Source organism: Culex quinquefasciatus, chromosome 2 (assembly GCF_015732765.1).
Source record: "Culex quinquefasciatus strain JHB chromosome 2, VPISU_Cqui_1.0_pri_paternal, whole genome shotgun sequence".
Classification (NCBI taxonomy): domain Eukaryota; kingdom Metazoa; phylum Arthropoda; class Insecta; order Diptera; family Culicidae; genus Culex; species Culex quinquefasciatus.
Genome location: NC_051862.1, coordinates 68811101 through 68837893, shown reverse-complemented (window position 1 = coordinate 68837893; position 26793 = coordinate 68811101). Strand labels below are relative to the sequence as shown.

Below are 26793 nucleotides of genomic sequence, written 5' to 3'. Positions count from 1 at the left end.
TGGGTTGAACTGAAAAATTCGTATGAAAAGTGGGATTTGGAACTCAAAAAATCATGATTTTTGGTAAGGGTGTTGCAGGGTGAAACATGATCGGCTAGTTCCAGCGAAAGCGTGTCCTCTCCACGTCGAGTGTACCCGAATCTGCTATATGTGTATGTCCCACTCGTTCTGGTGATTGCTAGTGACCGCAGCTTAGATCATGAACTTCCGCATCAAATTATCCCGCAACTACACTTCAACCTCCTAAAGGCGCAGCAGCACCGGAAAATTGAGATTCCAGTCGGCGTGAAACTTTCGTCCATCGTGTTGACCCGCAGCTACCCGACGCAGAATCCGGGTTTATAGGAACACAACGCGTCCGGTAACTAATTCGCTAACAATCCACACTCTGGGACACAGGATTTTTTGTTCGTGGGACCACTTTTGGGACAGATTTTTATAATTCTAGGGTTCAAGTGACAGTTAAATTTGGAAACCAAATCTTTCGCTACGAACATTAAATGAAATTTTCAAAAAGACTTTTCAGAATGTAACAAAAAAAAGTTTATCTCGCTCACTCAAATGAAAGTTGTCATAACGTGTGAGCGAGAGGCACCTTAATTCACACTGATAGTGTTCATCCGAAATGTTCGTCGCGCATCTGGTTGACATGTGCCAAGGATGTTGACTCACCAACACGCTTACTGGGGGAACTCAATTTTTAAGTTCGTTCAAGCAAAATGAAGTTCGGTTCAGCGATGTCAATTTTAAGATGGGTTTGTTTTGATTTTATTTCGCAAATTTGAGATCACTGAACCGAACTTCATTTTGCTTGGTGACTTTGCTGAAATTTAAAAAGTGACAGTTCTAGGGACTTAGCGTTTTCAAAGCGGGTGTTCTGGTAAGTTTGCCAAATTATTTTTTTTATTAAAAATATCACTTATTTGTATGATTTACAGCATCATTCATGGCGCACCGAGTTGATTAACACTCTAGAGAAACCGGAAGCCAAGAAGCAGCAAAAGTTGTTTCTACAGGGCGTTGCCATCCAAGAGTAAAATCAACAAATACTTCCGGAATTTTTCGCAGTTGTGCTTTACCATCTTTTTGTATTTTAATCTTTCGATATTCAGCTCTTGATACTCATCGATGACCCTCCTGGAAGACGACCGTCCCGCCGGAACCACCACCCATCGAAATGTCCGCCGGTGGAAGGACCGCCGGAAGCAGTTGAAAGCGACCGCTGACGGCATCGCCGGTGGCGGCTAACAGGAAGGTTCAGGCTGCAGATTCAGCGCGTTCTCCTGCACGACAACTCCACACCAGCTTCGTAACGCTGTAGCTGCTCCCTCGTCACAAAAGTTCGGCAATAATCTGGGCGACTACTTGCTCTCTCGATAATCCCGGCCGCGGTCAAGCTTGGAACCGATCGAGGTCCTGTTCACGGTATGGCTGGCCGCCCTTGGAACGATCATGCACCTCTAGTTCACGTCCCGGATGGCTATTCCGGTCAGGTGCAATCTGCCGCCCAGCAAATTCTCGATTATGGTCTTCGCAACATGGCGCAGCCGGAAAAGGTGCTGAACGATGGACAAACTTTGCTACTGCTTGACTCGACCACGAATCTGCCGTAATTCCGCGGATGGGACAGTCGCGATGCGTAACAGTTGCTCGAAACCCCGCTCCGGAAGAATATTAAGAAACCTTAAAGGTTGGAACGGAAGGTTCGCGGCTGCCAATCAGTTCGTAATCGGGCCGGATTGTGATTGAAAGGGAGTAATCTTGCCCGAACCATGAATCCGAATTTGCTTCCGCCGCCCCTGGCGACAAGTGCCATCGACCTGCTGCAGGAGATGCTCCTCGAGCGTGGGGCCATTACGGCAGGACTTCGGATCTGCTGCTGGTTCCGCATCAAGGCAAGTGTGACGCCGACGCGGCCCGCTTTCGCAACACCGGAAACCGGCTCTATCTGGACGGGAAGTATGGGGAAGCTTTGGTGTGGTACAACCGGAGCATCTGCTTCACGGAGAAGGAGACAGACCAGCTGGCCACGGGATACGGGAATCGGTAGGGCGGGAGGCGTGTGTGGTTTGATTGAGGTTATGTTTTGATGTATGTTTTTTGAATTTGAAGGTCGGCGGTTTACTTCGAGCAGGGCGAGCAGCAGATTGCCGCTGGCCGTTCGAAGGTTCCAAGCCCGCGGATGATTATTAATGTGGACATCAAGCCCTCCTGGCCAAGGGAATAAGGTTTGATTACCGGCGAATCCTGGTCGCCGAATAGGACTTTAATCCGGGGACGTGATTATGTGCGGAACCGCTGCTGACGGTGATTGACTTCAAGCTGTGCTACAAAAACTGCGGAGTCAAGTTCAGCAACAGCTTGATTCCTTGCCCGGGCTGCGTCTTCTTCATGTACTGCGGCGAGGAGTGTCGGCAGAAGAGCTGGAATCTGTGGCATCAATTGAATGTCCGGTAGCCCCGAAGCTGCGCAATTTCTCCAACTTTAATCTGCTGAGCACTCCACGTCAGTTTTTCTACGATCTTTTCCTGTTCGATGACAATTTGGCCGAGCAGAAGCGGTTCGAGTTCGAGTTGGATTACAGCAACCTGGACCGACGTGAGCTGTTCAGAATTCTGCACAACACGGAAGCTCGACGCAACCCGATCGGAGAGTTGAACGGCTACTTGAAGGCAAAGCTGATTTCTTACGGTTACTTCTTGGTGTTCCAAGCGAATCCACTTATGATAACGGTCACCACTGGCCGTCGGAACTATACGATCCAAAACTTGAACAAGCTCGCTCGCCTAGCTACCACCCTGCTCTCAAACAACCGCGACTATCTCGGGCGCATCATTTCCTGGATCTTTCCGGCCATCCCCGCCAACATCAACATGTGCGATCCGAACGCGCACACGGCCTTCGAATCCGGCCGCATGAAGATGGTGCTGCTACGACCGGTTCCTGCCGGCAAACCTTTCGTCGAGTTTTTCGGACCAATCTAGTGGAGTTCCAACCCGGAACCGCGCTCCCCAGGAATGCGCTGTATTTGGATTCTAGATAAGCGACGCGGGTGCGAGATCGACTCGGAGCGAAGCGTTTTTGTACGCCAACCAAACTATTAACCAAGTGCTCTACAGGACGGTTGGGTTTCAGTGAAAGGACAGCGTGCACAGCGCCAGCAATCGGTGTGACGATCAGGACCAGGCACTGCACAAGCAGAGACGCATTGACGTGGAGGTGATTGTTCCGACGCCGGACTTTACCGGGTGGAAGGCATCTGCACATTCTGAGCAGGATCCACGTGGGCTGTCTTTCGGCCACTCCGCCTACATGCTGGAACAGAATTGCTACCGTGTTACCAAACTCTTGCTGCTGGCCACAATGGACACGATGACCAGATAACTTCCGGTAGGTGAAACAATGATTTGTTAGGTCATTTTAATGTTTTTTTTTCTTGATTCTAGGTGCAAGCAGTGATCGGAGGCAAGCTACGCTGATCGCATCGCACGTGGTCCGTGAGTAGGACTCGGTCAAGCATGTTGGCCTGCGAAAAATCAAGTCTTCTAAGCTTTCGCGCCCGGACATCAACGATAGATACGACCGTGGCAAGAGTATCCTGAAACAGCACGCCAGCACAATTAGAACCTGAAGTTTACGAAGAAGCCGCGCAGAGGAGCATTGTGAAATTTATTTTGGAACCGCTGAGCAAGCTGTTGATGCAGGTCGTCGGGGATGTGGATACCCTTGCCAATGCTGAAAATTCTCGTGACAAAGGAGAAGATCAAGTACATTATAAGGCCGCTGTTGAGGTTGATTTATATTCGGTTCATTTGTGATTTTTATGGGTTTGTGGACATGTGCGTTGAACACGCAAGATTGGCCAAATTTACACGGAATCTGCCAGGACATGCTGAGCTGTGACCAGAACGCGCAGTTGATGGTGCACAGCTCGAAGATTGTACGTTTTTCCAGGTGTTGGCGCGGATTATGAGCGGGACGTTGCACGCCGGGCAGGAGGTTCGAGTGCTTGGTGAGAACTACTCGTTCGTGGACGAGGAAGATTCCTATACGCTGTAGGTCGGGCTGTTGTTGATCTACGAGGCGCGTTATAAGGTCGAGTTGAACCGCGTCCAGGCCGGGCATTAAATTATCATCGCCGCTTCGAATCACTCTACTATCACCGATGTCAACATGAACGAGGACGTGTTTATCTACCGGCCGCTCAAGTTAAACACCCAGTCCATCATCAAGATCGCCATCGAACCGGTCAACCCGTCGGAACACCCGAAAATAATGGACGGCCTGCGCAAGGTCAACAAATCCTACCCTTTACTCGATTGCATGAATCCGGCGAGCACGTGATCTCGGCACCGGTGAACTGCGTGATGCACCTGCGCAAGATGTATTCCGAGATTGACATCAAAGTGGCCGTGTCGTCGAGACGAGTTCGCTCAAGTGGTTCGCCGAGGCGTCCAACAAAAAGAACGATGATTGCAGAACCGCTGGCGAAGACCCTGGCCGAGGACGAGGCGTGTTTTTCCGAGTCAACTACGACTGGGATTTGCTCGCATCACCAGCGATTTTGGCCTTCGGCCCGTACAACACCAGCACACACATCCTCGTCGACGAAAAGCTGTCCGTCGACTGCCTCAAACAGTACAAAGCGTTGGCCTATCGGGTTGAGGAGTACGGTGAGTGGTTCCGGGGGGTTCGTTTGGGGGAAGTTATTAATTAGTATCTTCTCGCAGCATTCAACCATGGCACGGTGAAGCAGCTGCTCAACCTGAAGGGAACCATTCTGGTGCGGTACAAGGGCAACACGTACCACATTCCGGTGGCGATCTGGCTGCTGGACACGCATCCCAGATACGCGCCCCTTTGTTACGTCCAGCCGACGTCCGACATGCACATCAATGTGTCCATGTACGTGGACCACAACGGGAAGATCTATCTGCCGTACTTGCACGACTGGAACCCGGCGCATTCGGACCTGCTCGGGCTCATACAGGTGATGATCGTCACCTTCGGGGATTACCCGCCGGTTTACTCCAAGCCCAAGAATGCGGCCAAGACGGAAGTGATGCCGCTGCAGCAGCAGCAGCAGACACCGTATCCCACACGTAAGTGCGGGGATCTCTTTGGAATTTGGGAATTGTTATCTTGAACAAGGCTTCTTTGCAGAATCTTTCATGCCTCAACCACCGACGAGCACCCAGAGTCCGTACTGTCCGTATCCGCAGCAGCAGCAGCAACAGTTTCCACCGTACCCGGCGGCCGCCGGAGGAGGATACGTTGGCTACGGCCAACCGTCCGGAGCTGGAACCAGCTATCCACCGTACATGCCGCAGGGAATGCCCACAGCCGGCGGTTACAACACCGGATATGTGAGTAAAACTTGAAGAAACTTCTTTCTCAGGCGTTAATAACTTCTCCCCGTAGAACCCGTCGGCCCAGGGCACCGGAACCATCACCGAGGAGCACATCAAGGCCTCGCTCGTCAGCGCCGTCGAGGACAAACTGAAGCGGCGCATCCAGGAGAAGGTCAACCAGTGTCACGTCAAAGACTCCATCGTGCAAGGCTTCCAGTTGGGCTCGCGCGATGGACCGCTCTGCGAAGAACCCATTCGGAACGTCAAGTTCAAAATTATCGACCAATCCATCGCCCATGAAACGTTTCACCGCCGAGGTCGCCAAATCATCCCAACCGCCCGTCGAGTCGCCTACTCCGCCTTCCCCATGGCCACACCCCGCCTCATGGAATCGTATCTCTTCGTCCAAGTGCAAGCCCCCGCCGATTGCGTTTCCTCCGTGAACACCGTTCTTGCCCGGCAACGTGGCTACGTCGCCCAGGATGCACCCGTCTCCGGTTCCCCGCCATCGAACGCACGCCGACCTGCGAACGCACACCCAAGGCCAAGCCTTCTGCCTGTCCGTCTTTGATAGCTGGCTGATCGTCCTCGGTGATCCGCTCAACAAGAGCATCGTCATCCGGCCGCTGGAACGTAATCGTTATTCTAATCGTCCGAACCGATAGCCCGCGCAACCTTGTCACCGAACTCTCCAACGATGTCGACAAGTGTCACTCGCTAGTCCTCGTCCACCCGTAGTCAATTCCGTTGAATTCCGCTAAACACGATGTCCCGGGTGGCAATCCTCCGGTACGAGCAGTAGCACGAAGGTTTGGAGGAGGATCCGTTGCTCCTAATGCTGAAAATTATGGAATTAAGTTAAATTATAACACCATTAAAATTCAAATAAAATTAACAAAAAATAGCCCAAAACGACAATTTCCTTTTCACTATCATTCCGAACCGATATCCGTCCCCCGGAACCATTTTTTTGCTTTCCTGGAGGATTTTTCCGGTACCCAGCCCATGTCAAATTTGAGATCGGCTTCACCATGTTAAAATTAAGTTCGGGTACTAGATGTCAAATTTGTATGGCTACGGTTTGCGCCGTTTTGATTGGATCCACTCAAATTTGAGTTCCCCTGGTAAGCGTGAAGGTGCATGCACCAAGATGTCGGAGTTGCAAATGTTTTCGAATTAGGGTGATCGACTAGCTGGTAGGTAAAATTAAAAATAAACTTTTACATTTGGTAATCATAGATTTTAGAGGAACAGCAGTGATTCCATCGAGCACTTAATTATTGAGATTTGCATTTGCAGCTTCTCTACATTTGCAGCTTTTCTAAGTCATTTTCAACAGAAATCGATTAATTCAAAACTTAACACAGTTCTTCACTTCTAAGTGAGCTAGCAAGTTTCTATCAAGAGCTTTGCCAAATAAATCGTAAAAATTGTGAGAAACGGCAAATTTTATAAATATAAGACCGAATCTTAGCATCCCGAATATTTCTGGAGTTTTTTATTGAAAAGGTCCAATAAACAAAATTTTAAGTTTTTGCTTTTTGGGTGTTTTTTAATACCCCTGACTCAAGGCGGTTTCAAAAACACCTTAAAAGCAAAAACTGGAAATTTTGTTTATTGGACCTTTTCAAAAAAAAAACTCCAGATATGAAAATAATCCATTCCTTCTTTTGGGCACAAAAGGGTGTTGCAAAATATATTTTCAATCTCATAATTTGTACTTACGTAGAATGTAAGTTTACAAGATCATTTTTTATTTTTGAAACAGCCGTTGAAACAGTCGACGGGTCAGATTGAGGCTTTAAGGGAGCGTTCTTTTATTACGTAACGCAATTGGAGGGGAGGTCGTGTTACGCTCCATACAAAATTTTCAAAATTTTATGAAAATTTTGTTACAAGGGGGGGGAGGGAGGGGGTCTAAAAATCCGATTTTCCGTCTTATAATCCGGTTGAAGTTTTGTTGAAAAAGAACGCAGCTTCGGTTTAGAGGTTAATATGTTGACAGCTCGCGTGCACTGTTTTCATTTTCCACGTGTCTCTCTTAAAATGAGGGTGCGTGTACGCTTTGGTGCACAAGAGCTGTCGAATTACGTCACGGTGTAAAACTCAATATAATTCACAAATCTGAAAAAAAAGTCTTATTCCCTTTGTTTATAGGTACTTTCCATGTAAAACACTAGGTGGTGTTGGTTAATTTATTTCAGGCAGCTTTAACATTTATGTCATTCGCTGCCTATAAAACACTAGGAGATTCTACAAATCTTAACCAAAACTCTTTACAATCAACAAAAAGTCTGTACCGGGAAGTTGTCTGCAGCTGATTCCGACATGAACTCCGACATTTTTTCGCTCACCTGTCCACACGGTCAGCTGGATGTACTCAAAATCAAGTTCAAATCCACTCAAAATCAAGTTCAGGTCTCGAACTGAAAATGAGTGGTTTTCTGAACTTGATTATGAGTGGATTTTTCACTCAAACGACAGTTCAAAAGCTGAACTGGCGTTTGAGTAGTTTGGACTTGGCGAAGAAATGGTCAGCAGCAGTCAGCTTTTTTTCTAAGTCGAGGTAAGTTCAGTTCAGGAAGCGGCAATTTTGTTTTTTCTTTCCCGGAACGTTCCGGGTGTAGCAGAGGCACATTTTCTCAGCTGGCAAAAATGGAAATTTTACTTAACACTTCTCCGAATGGTTCGGAATGTTCAGTTTTCCATTTTCCAGCTGGTGGAAGTGGCAAACTTGCTTTTTCTTTTCGGAAGGTCCGGGAGTTGTGGTGGTCCACTTTTGCCAGCTGGAAGAAATGTCAATCTACTTCCCCCTTGCCGAAGTGGTCCGGGAGGATAGAGTGACCACTTTTCCAGCTGGCAAAAGTGGCAATCCAGTTTCCGCTGTCTCAAGATGCAAAAGCAAAGGAAAAACTTCCGCCTCCAACAAATTTTGCCCCATCCGGAATCCGGATTGTCCGGCAGGTACAAACTTGGCTGGAGAAACATTTCATTCTTTGTTTTTGGAAGTCCGGAAGGTGCAACGTTCGTTGGAGGAGGAATGTATGTCTTTTGCTTTTGCATCTTCCAGACGGTCCGGTAGGTGCAAAACCGGACGAAGGTGAGAAGTCAACCTTTGTTTTTGGAAATTCCAGATTGGTTGGAAGATTCAAACGCAAATGAAGACCTTAATCTTCCAACTTGCAACTCCCGGACAATCCTTGTAGACTTTACGGATGGTATTATTTAAATTAATTTATATTTGCAGTCTTTCAAGTTTTGCGGCTAAGTCCAGTTCGTAACAGGTAAGCTCTTGTAAAATGCTCTTCAAAACTAACCGGATCTAGTTCCGGGTTGTCTGAATGGTTCAAAAACAATTATGCACCTTGCAGATTATTTTTCTCCTCCGTCGGTTTTGCACCTTCCGGATTGTCCGGAAGAGGCAAAACTTCCTCCTCCAACATATTTTGCAACGCCCGGACAATTCGGATGGTCAAACAGAATTGTTCGGACGTTGCAAAATATGTTGCAGGAAGAAGTTTTCCTCTTTGTTTTGCCTCTTCCGGACAATCCGGAAGGTGCAAAACCGACGGAGGAGAAAAGTAACCGTCTGATTTTGACATTCCACATTGGTCGGAAGATGCAAACACACTTTCTTTCAACAGGATATATGGAACTGGTTCCCGGAACACAACGGGGACGGTCGGAACTGGTTCGCGGGACGGACATGGGGGAAGGGGTTATGTTTTATCCTCCCCACTCGGTGGTGTTCAAACGGCTGAAGAAACAGCCCAAGATGACGGAGTGCCGCACCGTCCAGGAGGCGTTTGTGCCGGCTAATGGTCGCCATCATAGGTTCTACCTACCGATCCCGCCATCCTGCATCTAGGTCAGCTAGATGAGCTGATTTGCATTCCGTTACCGGAAGATAAGCACCGAAGGCCATCTCGAAGAAAAACCTGTGCAAGCGTTTTAAATATATTGAATATTAAATAAATAAATTATAACCAGCATTTCTGGGTTGCTCGAGTACTAAAATGATTTATTTAACTAAACAATCACTTAATTTAGTAGTAACATTCAAAAATTTAAAAGTTTTTAAGGTAATTTTCATTAAAACAGCCGAAAATCGCGGTCCAGCCAAACTACTCATTCGGCAGTTCGAGCGCTAAACTCATTTATGAGTTTCAGCATTGAACTCATAAATGAATTCCTCCACGCATGGTCCAAAATGAGTGAATCGAACTTGATTTTGAGTACATCCAGCTGACCGTGCAATAGAGATCTCCACGGTTTCTCTCACGCACACCATGATCTTGTGTTAGTATTTGTATTTAAATTATTGTTTTGGTTTTGATCGATTGTGATTGGCTGAATTTCAAGCAGCTGATTTTGTTTACACTATTTTTACGCAGACATAGGCAAATCGAGTAGACAAGTCGCCTGTAAAAACCAGCTGTTTACCACGTGCTCGTGGTATAACAAAGGACACAGCTGATTTTGACAGACGAATCATTCTACTCGATTTGCCTATGTCTGCGTGTAAATTTTGTTACAAACTAACACACTGTCGCGCGTGGATATCTCTATCAGGAAGGTGCTGTGTCCTATCCCTCGCCTAGACCAGACCAAAATCCATGATAAAGCTGTCAGACCAAATCTGTCAGACCAAGACTGTCAGACCAAAGAGCAAAAAGTAAACAATCTTGGTCTTCGACGTAGGTGCACACAAATCAAGAAAAGAAAATTTGAAAAAGAATTTTATTTTTTTAATTCAATGACTGATTTTGGACTGCAAAATTGAATGTACGTCAGAAAATGATTAAACCGTGCGGCGGCCTGTACATCGACAATGAAATAAGCAGTTAAAAGCCTTATTCTTCAACTTTAATTTTTGGTCGCGTTCTCGGTTTACACCTGAACAATCTTGAAATTATTTATACGGATTTGTGATTCCTCTCTTTCCATCATTCCCTTGATCTCTATTGTCAGGCCGTTGAACCAAAACGTTAGCGATTTGATGTAAACATTGAAAGCACTTGCCATTCGTGAGTATTCGAATCAATCGGAGCAAAAAAAAAACCAATCAAATCAAAGGAAAAGTAAGTATTTCAAATGTTTAATAACAAATAATCAGTTTTTTCTGCATATTTTTAAAGTTTTTTCTTTTTCAGGATATGTTTTTCTTATAAGTTAAATCAACATTTAGTTGCCCACGGAAAACAGGACCATCCAAACGCTTCATTCAGTCCAAATTCTTCTGGCACTCGTGCCGGGAACTGATGTGGACCTTAGCCAACTATCCCATCATGCCCAATGCCACGAAGTGACCTCTTCAAGACTCCGCTTGAAAGCGCAATTCCCGCATATACAATTCCATCGAATACTGACGCCATCTGGTGGACACCTTGGTCAAACTCGCCCAGTTAAACCTTTTACCTATCGGGGTCATTTCGCTTGTAAATCACCGGAGTGGACCATCCGAGACTGATACATTTCAGCAAGTGGCATATGACACATTAAAAAAAGGCTTTACAGCTCCAAGATCTGTAAGTATTATTTTTCATTTTCGTAATGCCTCTGTGGTGGTGCAATCAATCGCATTGATGCACCCCCCGTTAAATAGCACACGCATACACTCACACCCGCGAAGAGAGAAAAACCACATGAATAAAAACACACTGTTTTCTAACCTCGAACGAGACGGTTCGTTTTATTCACGAGTCCCGAATCGGTCCCCACAATTGGTGACCCCGACGCGTAAAAGCGGAAGTTTCGACAATGCCCGACCCCGATCCTGCCGTCGCCGAAAACGCAGCAGTGGCCGCCAGCGTGGCCGTAAGACTTCCGGATTTCTGGAAGAACGATCCGGGCATGTGGTTCGCACAAGCGGAGGCGCAGTTCGAGTTGGCCAACGTAGTGCGGGACCACACCAAGTACAATCACATTGTGGCCAAGATTGACCAGACGGTGATTTGTCACGTCGCCGACATTATTACGAACCCGCCGGAAGCGAACAAATACGCAGCGGTAAAGGAGCGCCTGATTTCTCGGTTCCAAGTTTCGCCTCAGGGCAGATTGGAACGCCTTCTGAATGCCTGCGATCTGGGGGACATGCGGCCGACCCATCTGCTCGCAAAAATGATGGAACTTTCGGCAGGTCTGAAAATCTCCGACGACTTGCTCAAGATGCTGTTCCTTCAGCGACTCCCGCCGGACGTCAAGAACATTCTCACAATCAGCGACGGGACGACGGTCGGCAAGCTGGCAGAAATTGCGGACAAAATGATGGATTCCTCAACGCGTCACGTTTCCGCCGCGTCCTGCGGTCCCACGACGAAGCCCGAAGACTCCGATCTGCGCTGCCAAATTGCTGCTCTCACCGAAGAAATTCGTATCCTCAAAGCTGATCGCGGCAGAAGCTCCTCCCGCAGCCGTTCAGCAGCGCGATCCAGTTCCCGGAGCACGTATGGAGACGGAGACGAAATCTGCTGGTTCCACCGGAAGTACGGCGGCCGTGCTCTGAGGTGTCGGGACCCCTGCAAGTTCCAGAATCAAAAAAACTAGTTCCTCGTTCACCACAGTCGGCGGAGGTGGACGGAAGTACTCAAAGCCGCCGAATTTTGTTGTATGATCGCACAAGCAACACACGATTCCTGATTGACACAGGCTCGGACGTCTCCTTGATTCCGGCCACTAACAGAGACCGGATGAAAGGAGCAGCGGCATTCGATCTACACGCGGCCAACGGCTCTCGTATCAAGGTGTACGACAAGCGCGTGTTGACTACCGATTTGGGACTGCGACGCAGGTTCAACTGGCTCTTCCTGGTCGCTGACGTTGGAATGGCTATAATCGGTGCGGATTTCCTGGCGGCCTTCGGAATCGTCGTTGACCTGAAACACCGCCGTCTGATCGACGGACTCACCAAACTGTCGTCTACCGGCGGTCTAACAACCGCAAGCGTCCACAGCGTAACGGTCGTGGCCACGGATCATCCGTTTCGAGACCTGCTCGTCGAGTTCCGTGACGTCACTCTTCCGACGACCATGAAATCTGCTGCGCAACACGACGTCACGCACCACATTCAAACGAAGGGACCTCCGGTGTCGAGCAAATGTCGACGTTTAGCACCAGATAAGCTGGAAGCCGCTAGGAAGGAGTTTCAGGTCATGAGTGAACTCGGGATCTGTCGTCCGTCCAGCAGCAGCTGGGCGAGCCCTCTCCACTGCGTGCAGAAGAAGAACGGCCAATGGAGATTTGTTGGAGACTACCGCGGCCTGAACCAGGTGACCGTCCCTGATCGCTACCCTGTCCCGCATATTCACGATCTACTGAACGCATTCCAGGGGAAGTCGATCTTCACCACGCTCGATCTCGAAAGGGCTTATCATCAGATCCCGGTTGAGGAGGACGACATTCCAAAAACGGCGGTGATTACTCCATTTGGGCTCTTCGAGTTCACCCGAATGCAGTTCGGCTTGTGCAACGCCAGCCAGACCTTCCAAAGGTTTATGCACAAGGTCTTCGCGGACATGGAGTACGTCGTAGTCTTCGTAGATGACATCTGCATTGCTTCGGCTTCTCCCGACGAGCACTACATGCACGTGCGCAAAGTGTTCGAGCGATTGCAGATGTACGGGCTGGTCATCAACGTTCCGAAGAGCCACTTCGCGCAAAGCACTGTGGAATTCTTGGGCTACACCGTCAGCGGTGACGGTATCCTTCCACTGCCCGATCGAGTTAAAGCTGTAACCGAGTTCAAGTTGCCGTCAACCGTCAAGCAGCTTCGTCGATTTCTGGCCCTGGTTAACTGTTACAAAAGGTTCCTGCCGCACGCGACAGACACGCAGTCTCACCTGCGAGATTTGATACCGGGCAACAAGAAGAACGATTCGCGGAAGCTGGAGTGGACCGACAATGCTAGGGAAGCATTCGAAAAGTGCAAACAGTCGTTGGCCACCGCGACTCTCCTGCACTATCCGGATTCGACGAAGCCTCTGAGCCTGCTGATCGATGCGTCGAATACAGCAGCTGGAGCAGTCCTACAGCAGTTCGCCGACGGCCAATGGAATCCTTTAGGGTTCTACTCCGAGAAGTTCAGTCCATCCCAGCAGAGGTACTCAACGTTTGGACGGGAGCTCACGGCGATGAAAATGGCGGTGCAATATTTCCGGCACATGCTGGATGGGAGGCGGTTCGTCATCTTCACAGACCACAAAACACTGACCACTGCTCTGACATCCAGCCCAAACAGTAGGCTCCCCCACGAAGATCGCTACTTGCGGTACATCTCGGAGTTTACCAACGACATCCGGCATATCAGCGGCCAACACAATGTCGTCGCAGACGCGTTGTCCCGGATCGAAGCCGTAGCAGCTCCATCGCCGATTGATTACGGACAGATCGTAGCAGATCAGACAAACGACAGCGAACTGCAGCGCCTACTGAGCTCGTCGACAGGACTGAAAATTGAGCTCCGTCAAACACCATTAACGCCGAAGCCACTCTACTGCGACACTTCACAAGGTAAGGTCAGGCCCTACATACCACCACAACACCGCCAACTGGTGCTCCAGCACATCCATGGCCTGGCGCATCCGGGTATACGATCGACTCGGCGGATGGTTACGGACCGCTTCGTGTGGACCCACATCAATAAGGACGTCAAACACTACGTCCAATCCTGTGTGCAGTGTCAGCGATCCAAGATCCATCGGCATACCAAGGCCCCGCTGGAAAAGTTTGCTCCCCCTAACAGCCGGTTCCGCCACATCCACATCGATCTTGTTGGACCGTTGCCGCCGTGCAATGGTAATCGGTATCTGCTAACAGCTATTGATCGATATACCCGTTGGCCCGAAGTAATGCCGTTACCCGACATGACAGCGGAAACTGTGGCACGTGCGCTGTGCGAAATGTGGATTTGTCGGTTTGGAGTTCCGGAAACCATCGCTACGGACCAAGGCAGGCAGTTTGAGTCAGAACTCTTTCGGGAGCTCTCCAGGATCATCGGTTGCAAGCACATCAGGACGACAGCTTACCACCCACAGTCGAACGGCATCATCGAGCGCTTCCACCGGCATCTGAAATCGTCCATAATGGCGGTGGATTCCAAGCGCTGGTGCGACCAGCTCCCGTTGATCATGCTTGGTTTGCGGGCCGCGCTCCGAGAGGACTTTGGATGCTCTGCGGCGGAGTTGGTATACGGACAAACTCTACGATTGCCTGGCGAGTTTCTTGAGCAGCAAACCAACAACGAAGACCGGACGGAGTTCGCTAAGCAGCTCCGGAATGCGATGGGTAAGCTGAAACCGGTTGATCCAGATCACCACGCCAAGCCAGCTGTTTTCGTCAACCGCCGGCTCGAGAAGTGCTCTCACGTCTTCGTGAGAATTGATGCAGTGAAGAGACCGTTGGTGCAGCCTTACGAGGGACCGTTCAAGGTGGTTGCTCGTGACAAGAAGCACATGGACATCGAAATTAACGGGAAAACACAACGAATTTCCATCGATCGTGTCAAACCGGCCTACACCTGCGACCCAGCCATTGATGAACATCCCAGAAGCGACGGAAAAACTGTAGTTACACCATCACGGGTCTTCGATGAAGTTTGGCATGTAAGCGTGAGACCAAATGTCGGTCGATGACATTTGAAATGGATCATGATCAAGTAAGTTAAGCAATATTTCAACATTACACACACACACACACAACTTTTTTTTATAGAGTTATCTAAGACCGCGCTCACGCACACTTGCATGCCATTTGTTTTGCTGGCCGGTACAAAATTTAACCTCAATCTTTTTCGTGAACATATACGCAATACATGCGCACGTAGATAACTCTATAAACACACAATACTTATAAGCCGACTTATCGTAGCTGCTTAGCTATCTCGTAAGCGTCTGCTTTTTTCAAAGATGTCACAAGATAGTACACGAGCCGTGTTATGAGAGAAAGGTGATGGGTGTGGGTTTCATTTAGATTGGTCAGGCAATTTTCCTTTAAAGGGATTGAATCATTTCCAACTCAGAGCTGAAGTTTATTATAAAGCTGTTCAAGTAACTGGCTAAAATTTAGTAAAATTCTCTGTTGAATCTTAGATTTGATGAAGTTTTCAAACGCTTGTTGGCTAATTATTTTTGTTGTTTTAAAAGCTATTTTTTGTCTTTACCAGATTAACTCTGGCTTCGCTTGAAGACGTTTTATGCACCACATTTAAACATTATGTAAATCTTTTTTGTATCTCATTTCAATATCAATTGGAGTAATTCAAATAAATTTATGTTATGTATACGGTGCATGAGTCGTTTTCAAAATACACTTCAGGAGTAAAAATTGTAATTCTGATTAAAGGCAAAACATATTTTAAACGTGCAATAAAAGCCTAAAAGCGTATGAAAATTACATCGGATTTAAGATTCAACGGAGTAAAAAAAATTTGGATTTCGGTAAATTTACGTAGATTTCATCGGAAATTTACATGTTTTCAAAGCGCTGTTTGTTCGACATGATTACGTCGGATGGCATGTAAATTTCCAATGAAGTTGATGTAAATTCGCATCATTAATGACGTGCACTTTTGGTACATCATAAATGATGTAAAATGAATGATGAAATGATGAACACATTAAAAGAAAGTAAATGCAACAAAAAGCTCATAAAAACATGCTGATGAAAAAAATACAAAAATCGTTGAATGTTAAAAACCAAAAGTGTCTCATTGATGACTACCCTCCTACCCTATTCAATCTAGGAGGTCAAATTGAGAATTTCGTTTTTCAAGTGATTTTATAGCCTTTCCTTAGTAAGGTGAGGAAGGCAAAAACCAAAATGTTAAAAAAACAGAAATCTTCTAATTTATAAAATGGAATAGGAATTCAGAAATTCAAAAAAAAATAAAAGTCTGCATTTCAGAATTAAAGTATTTATTAATTTATAAGAAATTAGGAATTTAAAAAATGGGTAGTACAATACGAAAATTGCTGATATTGTTGTTCACAACGACGAAGCTTATTTTTATCAGTGGTATAATGGCACTTTGAACGACCGCAAAGGTTTTATAATTGATTTTGTAATCATCTTTGAAAAAATAACTTCACGATCTTTCTTGACAGAAAGCATCTTTGTTGACAACTCGTTCAAAGAAAAATGAGTTCCCAAAATCATGAACAAGCGTCTATGAAATTCGGAACCACGAAAAAAGTGTTTAAATCGTATGGTACGTTTTTCAAGAACGATTGTGGGAAATCATTTTTCTCCATATAGTACGCCATCAAATCGGGCATTCAATTTCAAATTAAAAGTTTCTTTATCACATTTTTTTTACGAAATTCCATGTCTATGTTATGCCATTATCATGCTTTAGATAAATCGCATTCCATGTTTCAATGATAATTAGATTTAAAATGCTGACACAAACATGCAAATTAAGTGTAACACAGAAAACAAATATATTCGATTAAAAAGCAGTTAAAAGAGTTGTACCGCCACGCCACTATCTGAGCACTATAATTACTGAGCTATACGCATACGAAGTGACACACGTGTTCAACCACGTTTCACCATTATGACGATGGCGTCACACGTGTGCGCGTTTTAACACCCCATGTGTGATAGGAGAGGAAAAAAACACCATTTTGCTCCTTAACGCAGCAGTGTTCATTAGGTTTCGCAGGACCACGTGACGTTCCACGTGGTGGCCACCACTTATGGTGGTGACCAGTAAATAATTCCTGGTGCTGGTGCGTGATTGCATTTCTCTAGCCAGGCCGGACCGGAAACACTTCACCGACCTTACGGTGGGATCGCATGGTTCCTTTCTGAAATGTCGACGTGATCCCAAAAGGATGTTTTGTGGAAATTTAATTAGGGCAGTAATCTTTGATATTTAAGAATTTATGGTTTATGTTTAATCTGTTATTTGACCTTTTGTATGATGCACTACTTACTACTGGTTTCATCCAATTTAGTTTATTTTCAATTTTATATTTTCTCTTATTCAAACTCATCACCCTAATCCAAATGTATCGCTCGTGCGTGCCCAGATAATTGAATATGTACATTATGAATCAACATTAAAATCAATAAAAGCGATTATAATTGAAAAGTAAAGGCCCGCACACGTAAAAAAAAGTGAAGCATTAAAAAAAGCACTGAAAATATGCAACGACACTTGCGTTAATGGTGCCACACCATTTTCGATCTGATTGCCGTTTTGCGTGGCCAGGTGATAACAACAACTGGGCGAACGAAACCCCATAGACGAAAGTCGGCGCGGTTCATGAATGAATGAATGAATGACTGGTGGTGGAATGGTGGGCCGCCCAAGTATTATGGGTTTATTTTTATGTGCAGGTGATTAACATAACGGCGGCCAATGCATGATTTTTTCATTTGCTCGAACTCTCGAACGGAACTCATAAAGCGGTGTGCAATGTCGTTAATAATGCAGGGGAAATTAAAATATATAAATTTTGCGCTAAATTTTGTTGTTGGGTGAAAAAAAAGGTGCGACTAAGCAGGTTGTGGGCAGGAAGCCCTTTGAACAATTTATTGTTGTAATCACGGTTACAATTTTTAGAAACCCTTGGTTTGATGATAAATTAAAAAGTGAAAATAAAAAAAATCAATGAAAACTATATCTGGTCTTTTACAAAAGTGTCAATTAACAACTATTTCGAATAGATGTAAATTTTATTAATAGATAATTAGTAAACACATCCAAAAAATATATTCCATTAGGATGTAACAAAAATGATTTTTCGGCGGGCATTCAAAGGTTTGTTCCGGTGGGCATACTAAGCCAAAATCCTAAATATGAGCTTGATTGGACGTAACAGGAGCTGGCGCTCCGCCCTTCAATTTTAAATGGGATTTAACCCGTAAAAAAAGATTTTTCCAAAAATGTCACTTTTTGAGGCATTTTGGCCACTGAAGCGTTTATTTTCAACATCATTGGCGTGTAGGCCAGATCCTTGCGCATCTTTTGGTATATAACATTGAAATTTGGAGCACTCTGGAGCTCGGTACAGACCTTCAAAGTTACGTCCAATCAAGCTCATATTTTGGATTTGGGCTTAGTATGCCCACCGGAACAAACCCTTGAATGCCCGCCAAAAAGTCATTTTTGTTACACTCTAATATTCCATGTTGAAATTTAGAACTATATTATTTGAGTGAAGGGAGCATTGCATCGAGCTAAAGACCATATTTAATTATACTTTTTTTTCAAAATTGGATTGATACCAAAATGAAATGAAGGACATAATCACATGTAATGCAAAATTCAGTCTTAGTCTTAGTGTCTTCCAAATATATACAACTAGATATGATTGTCTGTATTCTACCAACTATTTCTATAAACTATAAATATTGAAATAACTAACCATAATTTCAACATTTGCATGGAAAAAAGTTTTAAAATGCATTTTACACTAAAAAAATTAAGATTATACGAAAACAATTTTTTTTGCGAAAAAAAAACTTCGAGCGATAATAAACATCGAAAATTTTCAAAAATTCTTAGGATTTTTAAATCAACCCAAACATGCTAAAAATTATTCTAAACGCAGGGGAATGCATTTTAAATTGATTTCAGCTGATTGCACTTAAATTTCCATTTAAATTTTGAAGTTTATAAAAAAAAAGTTTTTTCGCCCCCTGATTTTTCTGGCAAACTTTGAAGGGGGGGGAGACAAAATCTTTAAATAAAATTTGTACCAGCCTTATAAGGCTTTCTAGGCCCAGTGAAAAAATAAAGCTTAACCCAATAAATACGAACAGTGTCCTGATGCAAACAATGATAGAGCTGTAGCTGTCACAGCCCTGCGAAGTATGTTGGCTGACATATCCGGCGGTCAGTTAAAAAAAACAGCTAGAAGTCGCCTGACAAAAAACTTTCGCTACACACCAATTTCTCATTACTGAATTCGGTTAAATTTACTGAAATCTGCACTACCTACTGAAATTTTCAGTAAATGAAAACTTGCTGAAATTTCAGCAAACTTTGACAGCTCCATACAATTTTTTACTGAAGTTCAGCGAAAAACTAACTGAAAATGTCAGTAGTGCAGTTTTCAGTAAATATTAACTGAAAACGAACATCAGAATTTGCTGTGTAGAAAGAGATAGGAAATCAAACGCCCAGCTACCATGTAAACATACTATGAATGCGTTGGTAAAATGCCTTATTCAAGAAAACTTATGTTATTGTGGATTTAGCTGGTAGCTGGATTTTCTGGCATATTCTCACAGTCATTGGAAACGATCGTGAATTGACCTAGGGGTTCCCAATTGGTGTGAAAAAGTTCAATTTATAGAAAAATTGTGGATAACAATTTTCATTTTTAATTACTTCTCCGACATCAGAAATAATTGTTTGAACATGCACGCAAATTTTTTATTCAGCCGGAAAAATATTTTTCTTGAAAAAAATTCTAATTCTGGCTCGATGCCGCCATCATGCGACCGCGTGCTCCGTTTGTTTGTCAACAAAGCTGACACTGGATGGTGAGACGAAGTGAGGAGGGAGAGGTTTTGACATTTTTATGCCCGCATCTGACCCGCCGTCGTTGAGCCGACGGTCGTTTCCAACGACCGAGTCACGCAGAAAAATGTTTTGTAGAATCAGCCTGTACGAGGTTTGAATCAACAATTTTTGTTGAATATAATCAACAAAAAAATTGCGTTGAAACAAACCTTGATTTTCTCAATTCCACAAAAGTCTTTTGTTGTTTTGAAAATGCTGCTTTGACTTTAGCGTTGATTCACTAAAAATCATGATTTTCAAATCATCAAAACGTTTTGTTGATTCAAATATGCCTTATTTTTCTGCGTGGTCCAGTTAGGAACTGATCCCACTGAGAATTTTGGCTCGAGCCTCGAGTCGATCTGGCTCGAGATCGAGCCTGAATTGAGTCGAGGCTCGAGCCAAAATTCTCAGCGGGATCGTACAATAATTACAGATTTATGTATTGTACGATCAGTTCCTAACTGGACTCGGTCGTTGGAAACGACCGTCGGCTCAACGACCGACAAAATAGACGGCGGGGCGGGTCAGATGCGGGCATAAAAATGTCAAAAAGGCGAAATATGTTATCTGTTATCGGGTGGTAGGCCTTAAAATCAGCTGTCAGTCGCATGGAAAACAACTAGGGGAAACATACCATTTCTCAGCCTATTTCTATTATAGGCCTTGTTATAGGCCTATCAGCACTTTGATCACGAATTACAGCTTTAATAAAGTGTTTTTGACAGTTCCAAAGTAACAAAAAGCTCAAATAAAAGTGAGCAAACAATTTTTCATTATTTATGTATCAAAAAATATTGATTTAATAGCGGAAAATTGCAAAAGTGATGAGAATTGGTCGAACGACTTAGAGTGATTAAAATGGTTATATTTCCCCTATTGGGAGAAAAAGAAAGCGGATTCTGATGCAAACAAACCAACTCTTCGGTGTGAATGTGTTGATAAATTTTGGTGCTTTAAATTCTCGATTAAATTTTCAAAATGCCCTATCTGCATAGGAAACCCATGAGGGATAAGTTGTTTTGAAAATTTAATCTAGAATTATAATTGGGTACTAAAGCCCTATGTCAATTTTTATGCACAACGGTTAAAAACACGATTAAAAACCATTTCTAATCACTTTTTTTCATTTTAATGCAAAATTTTTTTTTGACAGGACAACATTTTTTCGATGGATCAACTATGATCCCCTTGGAACGAGCTGTCAAGTAGGAGCTTTTCTGAAGGACCGCGAGGTTAATTTTTCAAAATTGATTTAAAAATCCATTTTAAACTCATTAAGGTCGTACAAAGGGTCATTGTACTCAGAAAAATAAGCTTTATCGCTGTAAACAATAATATCAGCAATCTAAGCTTCATTTTGGGACCCAATTATGTACCGAAATTACCGAAGTTCGATGAAAACATCTTAGTATTTCTCCTTAAAAGTCCAATAATAATATTTTCGAATCTTTTGGGTGACCCACTTTCGATCAGAGTTGAAATAGGCATAAACCACTATTATGGAATAAAAACGTATTCCATGTCTACCTAAATCTCCAATAAAAAACTAATAGCAATCCCGCACAAGCAATCTTCTCGAGCTCATATAGTCCACACAACAATTTCCAATTCAACACCTGTCCAACAACCATCAACGTTTTTGTGTTCGCAGAACGTGTTTTAGATTTCCATTCACGTAGGCCACAATAAGAGAGCCCATCAACAGAATGCACTGGGCAGCAATTTTGCTAAACTAGGAGAAAAACGCAATTTTCACACCTTTTTTCATCCCTCGTTAAAAAAAAATCTACCGGGAATGCATTTTCACTCTGCCCATCATCTGTCGTCCTCGTGCTCATTTTTGCCAGCCCTCCACCCTAGCACGCACACGTGTGGCCTCGATTTTATTGTCCATTCGATATTTTAATTTTGTTGCAAAAATGGAAAATTTTAATCAAATGCCACCCGCACTCTCATTTTGAGCACTTTTGTGGGTTGATGAAAAAAGGACTCTCTTTTGTCCAAATTGGCAGTCATCATTCGTGCTTGAACGAGTGGTTTATTTTTAAAAATTCTTTTCATTTCGGTAACGACAAATAATTAACCGTGGATTTTGTGGTCAGTGTGATATATAAGTACATTGACAACAAGTAAAATTGCAATACAAATTTCAATATGGGTTTATGAAACTCCGATGAAAATAATTATTTAATACATTTTTAACCGTGCTTAAAAATAAACTATTTTTAAAACAAAATTTCAAAAATACCACCAATTATTTGCACGATAATGAGCGGAGGCGAATGAAAATGCCTTTAATGAAGGAGCACTGATTAATGAATTGTGGCAGGTTTCCATTCAATTGCAGCTGTATCGGGAAACACAATTTGATTGGCCAGGAGTAGCGATGAGGCATCACCATTCCGACGCGCACTTAAAATGTGATTAAGTGCGTTGATTGATTGAGTTTGTCGGGTGCAGCAGCAGCTGTCGGTATCCTGTATCTGCCGGATCACCGGCAGAAGTGAGATTTTTATCGACCGATAAAATGGTTTAATTTGCGGAATTAATAACGGATATTTTATTGCGGGTGAAAAATTGAGATTATACCGTGGAAATTTAAGATAAATCTTGTGTTTTTGTTTCAGGGGATATCCCTTAATATAATATATAATGCAAAAGCGGTACGTTTATCGTAAAACGAGGTTCACCAAGCTGGAAAATCAAGTCTCAAAATTAAAAAAAAAACATGTCAGAATTCCAACATTTCAATGAAAAAAAATGAAAAATGCATGATACACCCGAACAGGTAAAAAAGAAAATAGCCGAGAAGAGTTAATTTCACAATAGAAACATGTATAAAAATGTTTATGTTCATCCATTTTAACCCTTTAAAAATTAAAAATTAAAATAAATAAAAATACAAAGGAAAATATACAGCCACTCTTCAGGTATATGAGCAATTCTCCACCAAAACCGGAAATGGATTTTATTTGTATTTTGTGATTTGGCTCAAACTTTGTGAGGATCTTCCCTATGACCAAAGAAGCTATTTTGTATCATTGGTTCACCCATACAAGTCTCCATACAATTTTGGCTGCTGTTCATACAAAAATGGTACGTAAATATTCAAACAGCTGTAACTTTTGAAGGAATTTTCTAAGCAATTTGGTGTCTTTGGCAAAGTTGTAGGTATTGTTGAGGACTATTGAGAAAAAAATAGGTACACGGATTTTTTTTATTATTTTTTTTCACAAAAACTCAATTTCCCAAAGTACGTATTTTTTTTTATTTTTGAGATTTTTTGATATGTTTTAAAGAACAAAACTCCGCAACTTTTGAGTCATAGAGAAATATGGTCAAAAAATCTGCAACCGATTTATGCTTTTTTGAAAAAAAATAGTGATTTTTGGAAAAAAAAATCGAAATTTTATTCCAAAAAACATTTGACCTATTTTTCATGTAAATTTCAATTTGCAATCAAAAAGTACTTAACAGATTTTTTGATAAAAGGCTGATATAGCCACCGAAAGTTTGATTTTAGCAAAATATTTGCAGTTTTTCTATTTTTAAAAATAGTGACCATGAATGACCATTTCTTAAAATATTTTTTTGAATAGTTTAGAAAATTTGCTATAAAATTGTCCAAGAGGCGTTGAAGATTGGACCTCTGGTTGCCGAGATACAGCAGTTTAAAGATAAGGAAACAGGATAATTGATTTTTTTTAAGTCCCGCCCAAACAACCCACCATTTTCTAATACCGTAAACTGGGGTCAATCGGGACACATGGGGCGAATTGGGACAGCAGTTTTAACCATGTTGGAACACAATATTTTGATTTTTCTGGTTGGTTTCGGTTAGAACAGACTCAGGCCAACAAAATATGTACATCCATTTCCTTATTTAAAAGCTTTAAGTGCTCTATAAACTGCTGTCCCTATTCAGACTGTAGTCCCGATTCACCCCAGATTACGGTATCGATATCTCAGCAACTAAAAGACCGATTTTCAATGTTTAAACATGAAACATTCGTGAAATGTTCCGATCTTTTCGAAAACAATATTTTCAAAATGTTTGAATCAAGACTAGCATTTTAAAATGGCCAAACATTCAATATTACGCCCTTTTGAAATGTTAATCTTGATTAAAATTTTTCGAAAATATTGTTTTCGAAAAGAGTCGGCCATCTTGTCGCCACCTGTTTATTGTTAGTACCAACCAGCAACCTCTGGATTATAAGTCCCCTGCGCTGTCCGATTGATCCACACTGGCGGGAATTAAAGAGCCCAAAAATTTTAAAATTCGAAACCTGAAAAATTTCAGAAATTACAAGTTGAAATAGGTATCAAAAGTTTAAAAAATCTGAAATATATGTATAGAAATTCTAAAATACAAATCTACGAATACTTCGAAATTCTTAAGTTTTTTTTTTCAAAATCCTAATTATTTTAAATTCTGGAATGAAAAATTAATCATATAGGAATTTAATAAAACAAAGAATTATTTTTTTTCAAATTCACAAATTTAACTATTCAAAATTTGAAAAACCTAAAAAATAAAAATTAAAACGCGTGAAAATTAAAACAAAATAAAAATTTAGGAATTTAAGAATTTAAAAATTTGAGAATTTAAGAATTTTATTTAAGAAAAAACTGTCAATTTCAATTTTCAATTCAATTGGTGTTTATTAGAATTTAACAGTTCTGCTTCAGGATGTTACATTTGCAATTCAGAGATTTGGAGAACCTTTCAACTGAGATCACTTCATAAGCCTTTACAGGAAGGGTACATGTTTCTAAGTTTAGATGTAGCTAGCTGCGTGCTCTTTTAGGGAAAATAAATTTTGAGAAAAAACCCTAGATCTATGTTTGGCTTAAGACTAATATCACAGTTATTGACGGAGGAGTGCTTCGATGAGCGGATTCGTTGACATCCCACAGGAAGTCCTGAAGGTTCTCGTTGCCTCTTCGATGCTTGCGTCGATGGTGTCGACGCCGGCCAGCTCGTGTAGATCGTCGGTCGGGTACCACGGGTCCAAGTTGTGCACCATCTTGAGCAGCTTGTTCTGCTTCACCTGGAGTCGCTTACGGTGCGATTTGGCGCAGTTGCCCCAGACCGCAGCAGCGTAGGTCAGCATTGGACGGATGATGCAGTTGACCACGAGCGACTTGTTCTTGATGCTCAGCTTCGACCGCCGATTCAGCAGGGAGTAGAGCGCCTTGGTGGAACGATCCACCTTCTCGATGATGTTGTTCACGTGCTTGTCGTACTTCAGCTTTTTGTCATGCACCACACCCAGGTACCTGACGTCGTCGTCCCACGTCGCTGGCTGGCCGTTGACGCTGGAAAAAAAAACTGTCAATACATTTGTTATTATTTATAATATTCTAATTTCATAATTTCATAATATCATAAATTCATAATTTCAAGATTTCATAATTTCGTTATTTTATGATTTCATAATTGCATAATTTCATAATTTCATAACTTCATAATTTCATATTTTCATAATTACGTATTTTTGTAATTTTAAAAATTTTGTAGTTCTAAATTTTTGAATTTAAGAATTTCGAATTTACATTTTTTTTATATTTAAGAAATTTCAAGCCGACTGGGTGAGATGCAACCACGCTTACCACCGACACCCCGAAGAAGAGTTATACATAGGTATATTCAATTTACTTTTTACTTTGAACTGTTAAACCCATGCGAGATGTACAAATCATATAATTGCAGGCATAGCAAAATAAAAGCTTAGCTTTAGGAAGCCTATTTGGATTTCAATTGAATAGAGAACATCATAAATAAAGCGAAAAAAATAGTAGTATTTCGTAACCTTTATTTGAATTATTTGTTTGTTATAATAAATACAGTTTTAAAAACGTTTTAACGCCATCGTACGACTTGCACTGAGACGATTATCAGCACAGCAGCAAACATTTCAATTTTTCACAGATTGGCTCGCTCCTGTTTTGCAGCTGTTCAAATCGGCAAGACTCTTAAATTTTGATGAAAAGAAAACAACATCTCTCCGCGGCAATCGTTCTTATCTCGTCACCACTGGAGCCAAATTGCGGTTTGCGGTTTCATGGTAATATTTCAGCACCTTCGTTGATATTGATACGGTTTCGTCCAGACAAAAATTAAACGTTTTCTGCTGCTGTTTGGGATGTTCGACCAAATCCCACGCTTCTTGCGCAAATGACGACAATATGATAATTATGTGGTAGATGAGTTTTTTTTTGTGTGGGCGAGAGTGTAATTTTATCTGACTAGGATCCGGCTTCGGCAGGATTTAAGCCGGTGGTCCTCCGCGGTTGATCCACTCGATTTCAACGTCGTCGATTGGCTTCCTACGATACCGGGCCGGCAGTTGCCACTCCTCGATGGCTTCCCCGGTGGAAACAGATCTCTGCAAAGGGAAGGGGAGAATATTACTTTTCAGTGGAACTTGTTTGGCCCTGGGCCACGGGCAAATATAAACAATTATGTAATCTACTAAATAGAAGATATCGAGCGTGAAGAAATTAAGCAACAAGAGCAATTAACCAAGGAGTTGTCCCGTTACTCACAGGTTGTGCCCCACTTACGGCTTGTCCGGCTTGGGTAGCGGGAGCTGACTGGCCAGCGGCATCCAAATGTGGCCCTCCCTTGCGGAATCGGATCATCGGAATGCGCTTCGCAGAGTTCAACATCGATCGCACAAAAACCATCTTCAAATTTCTTTGCCTGAAATCAATAATAATTAAAATATTTTACTATTTTCAACAATAATACGGATTACAACCTGCTCCTGCGTTAGAAAACACGAAATTTGTGGTCGATTCCGGGAGACAGAGGACGGAAACGAATCCGACGATGAAAATCACACTCGAAAACTCGCAGCTGACCGAACGAGAAACGTCAGATTTTGCGTCACTGACGTTTCACCGCGCGAGTGTTCATTC

At 43.0% G+C, this 26793-nt stretch overlaps 1 protein-coding gene, 2 long non-coding RNA genes and 1 pseudogene across 4 annotated transcripts; 3 read left to right on the top strand and 1 right to left on the bottom strand.

Annotated features, from left to right (window-relative positions):
• The first annotated feature begins 736 nt into the window (after window positions 1–736).
• Window positions 737–1249, top strand: LOC119767821. Its single transcript, XR_005277728.1, has 3 exons — window positions 737–880; window positions 939–1033; window positions 1113–1249. It is a non-coding gene; the product is annotated as an uncharacterized LOC119767821 (long non-coding RNA).
• Window positions 1250–3017: 1768 nt separating this feature from the next.
• Window positions 3018–6231, top strand: LOC6048872 (annotated as a pseudogene).
• A 1517-nt stretch (window positions 6232–7748) lies between these two features.
• On the top strand, window positions 7749–9159 carry LOC119767496. Its single transcript, XR_005277548.1, has 3 exons — window positions 7749–7917; window positions 8599–8635; window positions 8996–9159. It is a non-coding gene; the product is annotated as an uncharacterized LOC119767496 (long non-coding RNA).
• Window positions 9160–25665: 16506 nt separating this feature from the next.
• Window positions 25666–26793, bottom strand: LOC6032392. 2 transcript variants are annotated; one of them, XM_001842945.2, is made up of 3 exons: window positions 26634–26793; window positions 26419–26575; window positions 25666–26258 (listed from the first exon to the last, which is right to left on the bottom strand). In XM_001842945.2, exons 2-3 carry the CDS (start codon window positions 26557–26559, stop codon window positions 26142–26144), a joined length of 258 nt encoding a protein of 85 aa, XP_001842997.2. In that variant the 5' UTR covers window positions 26560–26575; window positions 26634–26793; the 3' UTR covers window positions 25666–26141. The 2 variants fall into 2 exon arrangements, with proteins under 2 accessions (XP_001842997.2, XP_038113809.1); XM_038257881.1 differs by having other exon boundaries at window positions 26437–26575.